Source organism: Syzygium oleosum, unplaced genomic scaffold (genome assembly GCF_021117445.2).
Source record: "Syzygium oleosum isolate NSW1041296 unplaced genomic scaffold, Sole_v2.1 Sole_v2.24, whole genome shotgun sequence".
Taxonomy (NCBI): domain Eukaryota; kingdom Viridiplantae; phylum Streptophyta; class Magnoliopsida; order Myrtales; family Myrtaceae; genus Syzygium; species Syzygium oleosum.
The window spans coordinates 5,622,849-5,634,305 of NW_026607508.1; the positions used below are offsets into that span (position 1 = coordinate 5,622,849).

An 11,457-nucleotide genomic window follows, 5' to 3' on the forward strand; every position below is an offset into this window, starting at 1 on the left:
ATGTCAGTGCAGAGTCATATTTTTACCCGTGGTACTCAGGTAGGAGCAACTGCATGATTATAGTAAGTTCCAGTACAACGTCAACTGCCTCCTCTAGAGGCGGCTTTACAACCAAGGACCCATTTACGGATTCTACAACACGACGGAAGGTGAATATCTGGACAGAGTTTACGATCTCTTCCTCTGCAGGTAAATCACTTGGAAAAGATATCCAAAATTTCAACTTTTGAGTAATGTCTTTTGATTCAATCGTTATGATCTTTGGAATCGGCTCACTTGATACTAGGATTTATGATGGACCTGATACATTGGCCTTAGTTGAAATCCTCTAAAAAGCACGACAATCCAACACCAACCGGAGGATTAGTATCCAGATTTATGTGACTCCTAATGCAACTTTCCTATGCCTCTGTAGAGGCAATGTTGCCGCCAGTGGCTGTCAATCTTGCATTGATTCTGCCACCGGCAACATCTTAGAAAGATGTCCAAGAGAGAAAGAAGGCGATCATATGGTACAAGGATTGTCTCGTGCTCTACTCCAACAGATCGTTCTTCTCTGTCATGGAGTCAACACCATACTTCGAACTGTACAACCTTATGAATGTACCAGATCCCAACAAGTTCCTCCAGATTGTGGTGGAAACCTTCAGGAACGTGATGGACTTGGCAAACTCTTCAGAAAGCTTATATGCGACCATCAAGGTCAATGTCTCGAGTTCAGTGACACTGCATGAGCTTGCGGAGCGCACCAATCTTATCAAAGTTAGATTGCAAGAGTTGCTAGGTTTCTGCAATCAATCATTTTCCTACCTTTATTAGCGACAGAAGGCAAGGTGCGAGAGTATTTCAGCCGAGTTGTAATGTATGTACAAACTGTATCCTTTTTATGGGGAACCTAGAGGACAAGCACCAACACCTTCTCCAACTAACAAAACCAGCACTGATTCCGGCACTGAAGGTATAACTTATATAATACTCAAAATGTGCACTCACTTTGTCATAGTATTTGTATAATGGTATCATTCCGTTGCTTCTCATTCTCATCAGAAGCTGTTTTGTGTATCTTAATGCTCTTGACTTGCTTTTGTGATCTAAACTATGATAATTCTCCCTTGCTTCCACCGAGTTCCTGGTATGATTTACACCCTGTGAAAAAAGATCTGCAGATATGTGGTATGATCAGATGCAGGGAATTACTTTGTCTTGAACAGGGGTCCAACGAAGAAAAGCTCCACGGATCACCATAAAGTCATTAGGTCATCTTTACTAATATTCATCGTGGATTCGTGCGTTTATTTAAAGAGGACAAAGAGATTGAAGAAAGGTATAAATGAGTTCATCTTGCCACTGGAATTACCATCTTTTCAAACTTTACCTTATTTGAGACAAGAAATTGGAGAAGAGTTACCAAAGGAAGACTGCCGAGGAGAAAAACCGGTGGATTTTCTTGAATGCTCTCTGATACGATTGGATGTCGTATGTGCCACAGGAAACTTCTCCAATGATTGCAAACTTGGGGAAGGTGGGTTTGGCCCTAAGTACAAGGTAAGCAATTTAGTGACTATAACTCCTACTTATGTGAATATTAGGAAAATCTTCTAATGGTAGCAAACTGGCAGAGTCATTTTCCGTAACATGAACTGAATTGAATTAGGCTATCATTAGTAATCCTCAAACAGGAATTTCACTACTAACTTTATGGTGTTTCAGGGCATGTTGACGGATGGAAAAGAAATTGCAGTTAAGAGGGTTTCAACAGAGGAAATTCAAATGATACTTTTTCCTCATAAACTGCTTATCCAAATCAAGGACATGCTGATGGACCATCACCCTATTCACATCATAAGCCACGCTAATCAAGTACTTAACAACTGTAAGACTAAATAAAAAGAGTCAGCACATGCATTCGTAGCAGTATAGGAATATTGCGCGGCCACATTTTTATCGACTTCCTTAGTAAACTGAAAAAAACAAAGCCATAGTTTCCAGTATTCATGATCTGTCGTCTGCCAACTTTGCAACAAAAGCAACCTCTTTTACAACAAAACTTAGAAGCAACCATTATAGCAGTCTCCATGTGAGCAATGTGCACGTCTGTGCGTGCATGTCCGATACACGTAGACAAAAAAGAGACCAACATGCACCTTCACAAACAATTTTTATCCCCTATATGCAATACTTCTTTGAATTAGTGACCAACATGTTTAACTGGCAGTAATGATTTGGAAGCAGCAAAACAATCCTCATCAGACCTGATGCTTGTAAACAGCTCTGACTTATCAGTAAACCACTCGGGGATATCGCGCACAATCCGAACATCGTCTTTCAGATAATCATTAAAATGATCCACATCAAAAATATCCTCAAATTTCCTATATGGATATGAAATGATCTATTGAAAAGCACGCAAGAAGTTCCATGATACCCATTAAAGCAGATAAAAGTTGTCCATAACTCCATCTTCTTTGTTGTCATCCAAATTTCTTCACAAGATGTCATCCTATCTAAGAATATGCAATTGGTTAGTGACGTAACTGGTCAATGATGCATGACTAAGAAAATACATAGATAATTCTATGCTGGGGGAGTCGAGCCATGTCCACTGATCAACTATTTGAAGTTTTATGTGGAAAATTTTCCTAATAGAGCTGAAGCCCGGTGCGAAGCCATTGAGATGTCTAACATACAGTAACTTAGACTAACTCGATGACTGGAGAAAAGTTCTCGTGTAAATACAATTTCAAGGGTTGGTAAGAGAAAATGCATAGAATAATTCAATGAGTTCCCCTAAATGATGAACTCCCAGTCCTAGGCATCAGAAAAGCCTGAAGCAAACCTCGTTGTGCAGCAAAGGTGTTCCCCTAAATGATGGACTCCCTGTCCTAGGCATTAAAGTCCAGACACCTTACGTTTGATCTTTCCAGATCTGATCCTGCTTTAATACTGGTAAAATAAGAGTAGCATTCAAAATTTTAGCAACAGCAACGGCATTTTATATCTGCATATAGAAATATGAATAGAATAGATTCTCATTAAGCCAGCTCTAAATCAAAAGATAAAATTAACATGCAGTAAATTCTTGATGAGCGATGACAGACAGTACATCAAACGAATGTAATCTTGTTCCTAGGAAATACTTGTCTAAACAATGCAAATTGTCCATGCTGAATGCTATGCTAACAAGCATTGAATAGGAGGTCAAACTCAAACGGGAACTGTGGCAATCAAGAAGCCCAAAACGTTTATTCAACTTTTCCACAACGTACAGGGGCTACGTCATCCAATTCTTCCTTCATTGATATCGTTTATGCATAATGCATAGCTTAAAGGACTAAAAATACTTCTTATTGAAATGCCTCATGCTTTACAATAGGCATTTGTGACAAAAGGATCCCTAGTAAAAAAGAAAAAAACTAAGCAAGATTATGAGTTCCTAGTAGTATTAAATGTAAAGCAACAAATCCGAATTCGTCTGGGTAAGAATTAACATAATAGTGCAAGCATTTGAAAATCTATGAAAGAACCATCCATCCAAAGCATCTATTAAAAGCATAAAGAAAAGAATAAGGAAAAATATGATGAAATTGAACTATCTTAATAACAACTTTGCTTTTCCTTCTACGCAAAATATATCAAACCCATGAGTGTGAAATTATGCTGGTGTTGCCTTAATCTTTTTTCAGTTTTCCTTAACAAATAGGAAAAGTAGAATGAGTGAGTTACTACCAATCCATCCTCTTTTAAACAATGTTCACCACAAGTGACACGCAACCTTAGATTTCCATTGCTCATGGAAAACGTTTTAAAAAGTAATGGCACTCAAGTGATCAATTGAAAGTTATGGCACCAAGTGACCGTTTCTTAAAAGTCATGGCACTCAAATGATCAAGAAAAAAGTTATAGTACTCAAATGAGTACTGTGGAAAAGTTATGTCACTTGTGGTGTTCTAATCCCTATAAACATATATCGAAAGCCTTAATGTGGTGGTAGATGGTGATTTTGTTGTCCATGCAATATTCACAAGAGTTTTGAAAACGAAAGCTTGCTAATTGGCCCAATAATAACTTTAATTGGGATCCTAGCTCCTCGTTTAAGGAATGATGTCTACGTGACATGGTGCAAGTAACGTGCATCATTTCAAGTAATTACAACAATAGTTCGAACCCTTAGAAAATAAATAAAAAAAGTCCTGTGTGGGAGTATCGTAGTTGAAACTGTTGAATAGAAATTACAAGTCGTCAAAAGGTTTACCATTTTAGAGATCAACCAACAACCCAATGAGCAGTGACAAATGTGACCTACAATCAAAAGGATCTGTAGCTATTAGCATTGTCTAGGTTGTAAAAGTTCATTATTTTAGTATCTATTTTTGCTATACGTTTTGTTGATTACACAAGTCATCTCTCTTGGCCTTGATATAGGTATAGTTACAAGTTTTAAAATCAAAATCAATTGTGCAAAACATAATTTATATGAAGTGATATAATGGTTTCTAGGAGGTATCGAGTTCGTATAATCTTTCACCGTCGTATTGAAATGCAATAAATATCAGTCATTCAACAAATCTGGTTGTGACATTTTACCTTTCGATCTAATTTTGAAGGCTCCGGACTTTATATGAGCCCATCACGTGTAACGTGATGGGAAAGTCCCTACAGCATAAAAGTTCGCGTATGTAAATCTTCAAGTAGGGTTGGACTTTATTCGGACTCATCACATGTAACATGATGAGAATTCATCACTCATGAAGAGCTAGGCCCATGAAAATCAAAAGAGTAAGTCAAGACCACGTTGTTTGAAAAAAGAAAAAAGGAAACGACATGTCAAACTAATTGAGGCCCTTATAGCACCATAATTCATTCTAATTGGATCCCTGATTGTCACTACTTTAATAATTGAGTTCAATCAGATTATTAAATTGAATAGCTATGCGCTAACAATTACCTAATTAGACTATTTAAAAGGTGGAATTCAGAAGGAGGTATAAAAGTCAAGGACTTCATCAGCATGGCAGCATCATGGCGGTCCACATGACTATGACATCGATCGGAAAAAGAAAGTACATTGCTGAGATAACCGTGCCATTACTTTTTATTGGTAACGGTGCAACCATGGCCGCACGTTTCATTTCGTGGACGGCGGGCCACCAGTTCGAGAGGTAGCTGTAATTTACAGATACAATCACTCAAGCAAAAAGGACAAATTCATTGCATACCGGATGAAGAAGTTTCCAAATTTCAAGCATAAAACAAAAGGTGGATGAGGCTCCGTCAATATTGTAAGACTGACAGAGCCGTCATCTAAGCTTTTCCCAAAAAGAAAAGAGAGAAGCACAGCAAAAAGAGATTTTCGAGGAAACTGGGGCAAAAGAAAATTTCTGTTGTCGAATCAATTCCCACAATGCAAAACCAATGTTACACGTGACAGGGACACCTCGTCACGTGCTTACGAGTGCTTTACTTCAATGAGATCGTGACGATAGAAACGACGAATGATCTGAAAAGGACAGATTTGACGGCGTTTCTTGCCGGCACGTGATGAAGACGATTCGTGAGTGGATGAGTTTGAATTCTCCGTTGACTCTATCGTCAGATGGCGGTCAAAAATTTGAAAAAGTTGTGGTATTTACGGTGTTCTTAAGCTTTATATGGTGGTAGATGGTGATTTTGTTGCCCATGCAATATGCACAATAATTTTGAAAACGAAAGCTTGCTAATTGGTCCAATAAAAATTTTAATTGGGAGCCATGCTCCTCGTTTAAGGAATGATGTCTACGTGACATTGTGCAAGTAATGTGCATCGTTCGAAGTAATTACAACAATAGTTCGAACCCTTAGTAATTAAATAATAAATGTCTTGTGTAGGTGTATCGTGGTTGGAACTATTAAATAGAAATTATAAGTAGTCAAAAAGTTTACCATTTTAGAAATCAACCAACAACCAAATGAATAGTGACAAACATGACTCGTGTAATATAAAGGTTATGTAGCTATCAACTGATTGTCTAGCTTGTAAATGATCATTATTTTAGTATTTATTTTTGCTGTACATGCTATGTAATTTGTTGATTACACAAGTCATCTCTCTTGTCATTGATATAGATATAGTTACAATTTTTAAAATTAAAATCAATTGTGCAAAACATAATTTATATGAGGTGATATAATGGTTCCTAGGAGGTATGGTGTTTGTATAAACTTTCACTATTGAATTGAAATGCAATAAATCTCGGTCATTTAACAAATCTGGTTGTGACTTTTTCCCTTTCGATCTAATGGTGAAGGCTCCGAACTTTATTTGGGCTTACCACGTGTAACACGATGAGAAAGTCCCTTCATCATAGAAGTACATGTATGTAAATCTTTCAATGGGGCTTGACTTTATTTGGGCTTATCACATTTGACATGATGAGAATTCATGACTTACAAGGGGTTAGGCCCATGAAAACCGAAAGAGTAAGTCAAGAACTCAAAGGTAGAAAAAAAAGATAAAAAAAAGGAAACGATTGGATAAAATAATTGAGGACTTTATAGCACGATAATTCATTCCAATTGGATCCCACGATGCGAAACCAGACGGCGAATTTAAAAGGAGCTGCTCGGTTTTCTGGGAGTCAAGTTCGCTGCTGCTATCGCCTTGACTTCTATTAGTTCTCAGTATTCACACCCTGACAGGGACCCCTCGTCGCCTTCAATGAGATCGAGACGACAGAAACGACGAATGATCTGAGAAGGAAAGATTTTACGGCGTTTCTTGCTGGTGCTTGATGAAGACGATTCATGAGCTGATGATTTTACGGCGTTTCTTGATGGCGGTCAAAAGTTTCATAGCCATCACCCACCATTTCCACATTTTATAACCATTGTCGAGTCATTGTCGGGCCTTTTGGGTTAGGCAGGGCACGCCACGAAAGTTCGTCCTTCTTCTGGGAAAAAGAAGCCAATTGGATCGTCTCTGTTGAATACGAAACGTGGAAATTGGACTAATTCGTCTTTGCTAACCCCGCCATTAGGAAGAGCAGCTGCAAAACTTCGGCTCTTGATCAATTTCTTTACCTCGCCCTCCAGAAGTTGCTTATAATCTTACTCCTCTCGAGTGGAAAGAAAGTCCGTGGCCATCTTTGAATTACTCTTATTGTACTTGAGTTCTTTCCAAGTTCAAGAAAAGATGGTTATCGATGCACCGAGAAACGTTTCCATCGCTTTCTCGATTTCATGCCTGATCCTCTTCATCCCAGGCACTCCTGTCAGTGCACAGACATATCTTCAAGAGAGGTGCGCAGATAGTGGCAACTACGCTCCTCATAGCAAGTACCAGGACAACCTCGGCCGCCTCCTCTCCGGGGGGTTTGACAACAAAGGACCCATTTACGGTTTCTACAACACGACGGAAGGTGAAGATCCGGACAAAGTTTATGGTCTCTTTCTCTGCAGGTAAATCACACGCAAAAGATACCAGAAATTTCAACTTTTGAGTATTACCTTTCAATTCAATCATTATAATCTTTGGAGTCGGCTCACTCGGCACTAGGATTTATAATGGAGCTGATATATTGGTCTTAATTGAAATCCTCTACAAAGTACGGTGATCCAATGCCAACCCAAAAATTGCGATCCAGATTTAAGTGACTACTAATGCAACTTTACTATTCCTCTTTAGAACGGATGTTGCCACCAATCTCTGTCAGTCTTGCATCGATTCAGCTACCAACCTCATCGTAGAAAGATGTCCAGGACAGAAAGAGGCCACCATATGGTACGATGAGTGTTTTGTGCGCTACGCTAACAGATCTTTCTTCTCTATCATGGAGACATTGCCAATTATTTTCATTGTCAACCCTGCGGACGTGGAGCAAACTTTTGATAATGAGGACTTTGAGACAAAAGTGACGGATATCGCGAGGAATGTCACGGACCTGGCGATCTCCACAGAAAGCTTATACGCGACCATAAACATTAATGTCTCAAGTTCAGTGACCCTGCATGAGCTTGCACAGTGCACCCCCGACATATCAAAGTCAGATTGCAAGAGTTGCTTGCTTACTGCTATTGAACAGTATCCTACCGTTCTTAATTATAAAAGGGGAGGTGCGAGAATTCTTCAGCCAAGTTGTAATATGCGGTACGAACTGCATCGTTTTCATGGGGAACCTCAAACTAACAAAACCAGCACCGAGTCTGGCACTAAAGGTATGAGTTATATAATACTAAAAAATGTGCACTCAATTTGTCATGGTAAGTGTAAATGGTATCATTCCATTGCTTCTCATTCTCAATATAAGCCGTTTTGTGTATGATATTGCACTTGACTTGCTTTTACGATCTGAACTATGATCATACTCTCTTGCTTTCACCGAGTTCTTGGTACTATTTACAATTGGTGAAAATAAATCTGCAGATTTGTGGTATGTTTAGATGTAAGGAATTTCTCTGTCTTGACAGGGGTCAAACGAGCTCCATGGGTTGCAATTGTTAGCTCAGTAATTGGATCGTGTTTACTAATAAGTATGGTGGGTTTGTGCATTTTTTTGAAGAGGAGAAAGAGATTGAAGAAAGGTATAAGTAAATTCATCTTGCTTGCCATTGGAATGACCATCTTCTAACCTTTACCTTACGAGAGTAAGCTCTTGGATCTCAGAGAAGCAAAAAAGCCAAGAGGTTCAGTTACTTCATCTGAGACAAGAGATTGGAGAAGAATTTTCAAAGGAAAACTCTCAAGGAGGAAAGCCGGTGGCTTCTCAAGAACTATCTTTGATACGATTAGACATCATACGGGCGGCCACAGGAAACTTCTCCAATGAATGTAAACTTGGGGAAGGCGGGTTTGGCCCAGTGTACAAGGTAAGCATTCTAGTGACTCAACACCAATTTATGGGGAAATTGGGAAAATCTTCTAATGGTAGCAAACTGGCAGAATCGTTATCCATAACATGAACTGAATCGAATTTGGTTATCATTAGTAATTCTCACTTAGGGATTTGACAACCGACTTTACGCCGTTTTAGGGCACATTGGCAGATGGAAAAGAAATTGCAGTTAAGAGGCTTTCAAGAACCTCTGGCCAAGGACTTATCGAGTTGAAGAACGAAGTCATCTTGATTGCCAGACTACAACACAGGAACCTCGTTCGATTATTGGGATGCTGCTTGGAAGAACAAGAAAAACTCTTGATATATGAATACATGCCCAACAAAAGCCTGGATGTCTTCCTTTTTGGTTTGAGCTTTAGTCGATGCTATGAATTTTTTAGCTAGTTAATTTTAGTTTTATGAAGTTGAATTTCAACTGAGTCTCTCGTTGTCAACAGATTCGAATATGGGGCATAGTTAATTTTAGTTTCATAAAGTTGAGTTTCATCTGAGTTTCTCATCATTGACAGATTCAAATAAGGGGCAATCTCTAGATTGGAAGATGCGCGTGAACATCGCCTGTGGAATAGCTCGGGGACTTCTATATCTGCATGAGGATTCTCGCCTGAGAATTATCCATAGGGATCTAAAAGCTAGCAATATTTTGCTAGATGGAGAGATGAATCCAAAGATATCGGATTTCGGAATGGCAAGGATCTTCGGTGTAAACCAAGACAAGGCCAACACAAATAGGGTTGTTGGAACCTAGTAAGTGCTTTAATATCATTCTATGTCTGTTATATGTTCGAATGATTCACTAGGCCAATATAGGACTCTGATGATCAGCTCAACAACACCAGAATGAGCACATTCATATTTCAAAAGTTTCATATAGAAAATTACTTTTCTTTGTTTCTTACTTCCAACTAATTGCTCTTCATCACATAACTATGGTTAGTGGATACATGGCACCGGAGTATGCAATGGTAGGACTCTTTTCTGTAAAATCAGATGTCTTCAGTTTTGGAGTTCTCTTGCTAGAGATAATAAGCGGGCAAAAGAACAACGGTTTTCATCTCCGAGAGCATTGTGAAAGCCTTCTCACTTTTGTATGTTCCTAGTCACCATCCCATTTTAATATGAAATTCAAAAATTTCGTGCGGCTGTCCTTATTTTCCTTGCTAAATAACAGGCATGGGAGTTGTGGTCCGAAGGTCGAGGGTTGGAACTTATTGATCCGTTAATCAAAGAGTCATGTGATGAAGTTGAAGTGCTAAAATGCATACACATCGGTCTATTATGCGTTCAAGAAGACCCGTCAGATCGACCGGCTATGTCACTTGTGGTTCATATTCTAGGAGGCGATACTATCACACTCAACCCACCATCGCAGCCAGCATTCTCAGTTGGGAGAGATGTAAAAAAACTTTATTGTATCAAACCCAGTCAAGAAGTCTTCACTATTAATGGTGTAAGCGTTTCAGATGTTTTGCCTAGGTGACCAAGTATCATCAACTTGCCTTCAATTGATTTCTCTTTTATATAATGGAAATGCAGCTCGAGATAGTTATGATATTTCTTTATTCTCCATATCTTTTTAGGACTGGGCATATATCTTCCTTGTTGTACATATTATTAATTAATTGTAATATATTTTTGTCATGTTACCTTGTATAGTTATCATGTAAAGCCAGTTTTTATCCTCTTCTTTATATGTACATAAATATACAGATATTAAAACATTCTCTCTTCTGCATATTTCTTATCTTAGTATTAGAGCTAGATGATCTTGAGCAAATTTTGAGTTGGTTGAGTGCGACACACCGAGTGCACTCGCAGAGCACACCTCACATCTCATGTTGTGTTATTTATATTTTTATAATTATTAATATCCCTTTCTCAATGTCGATTCTTAGCATTTTCGTCACGTATGCATAAATGTCAGCATATTGTTACGTAACCTAAACATGTCAGTCGATTCTATCTTCAACAAATGAAATCACCTCTTTGGTTCTTTTCTCCCAACTCCATCTGACTTCCTTTGCGTCACCTTGAGTTTGAGAGGTTGTTAAAGATAATTAAGATTTTACCTTGATGCTTCATTTTTCAGGATTGTGAATATATATTTCCCTTGATTGTGTATATTCTTAATTGATTATTATTAATGTCATAAGCCAGCCTCAATTTATTTTGCACGTGTTTCCACCTCTCATGCGTCATTCTCATCCGATTTGCACCTACAAGGGGTGTTCAAATATCACACATCGCTTGACTATGGAGCTTATATGCTCATTATATACATGTGATCTCTCTCTACTAATTATCTTAAGTTTTTGGATTGAATTTTTTAATTTTGCGATTTGATAAAATAGAATGATAATTTCAGTGTGTGATCTCTTTCGCATCGTAACAACCATTTCTTAATCCTTGATTTCTACAATCATTAAGTAATAAATTTAAGGGAAAAAAGCCTATTCATTAGTGATGTTTCTATTCTAGTTTACCTCATATATTCTAGCAGAACTATACATCTACTCGCTTGAAAATATATCTATTATGTAAGTACTCAATTGATGTATAAATACATAAATTCTATAATCTACCTTTA

At 38.1% G+C, this 11,457-nt stretch overlaps 1 protein-coding gene and 1 pseudogene across 1 annotated transcript; both read left to right on the forward strand.

Annotated features, from left to right (window-relative positions):
* Positions 1 to 1,530, forward strand: LOC130134847 (cysteine-rich receptor-like protein kinase 25; annotated as a pseudogene).
* A 5,309-nt stretch (positions 1,531 to 6,839) lies between these two features.
* LOC130134856 (cysteine-rich receptor-like protein kinase 10) lies at positions 6,840 to 10,511 on the forward strand. Its single transcript, XM_056302604.1, has 8 exons — positions 6,840 to 7,434; positions 7,661 to 8,190; positions 8,443 to 8,556; positions 8,639 to 8,841; positions 9,006 to 9,216; positions 9,380 to 9,617; positions 9,808 to 9,958; positions 10,042 to 10,511. Exons 1-8 carry the CDS (start codon positions 7,169 to 7,171, stop codon positions 10,348 to 10,350), a joined length of 2,022 nt encoding a protein of 673 aa, XP_056158579.1. The 5' UTR covers positions 6,840 to 7,168; the 3' UTR covers positions 10,351 to 10,511.
* The last annotated feature ends 946 nt before the right edge of the window (positions 10,512 to 11,457 follow it).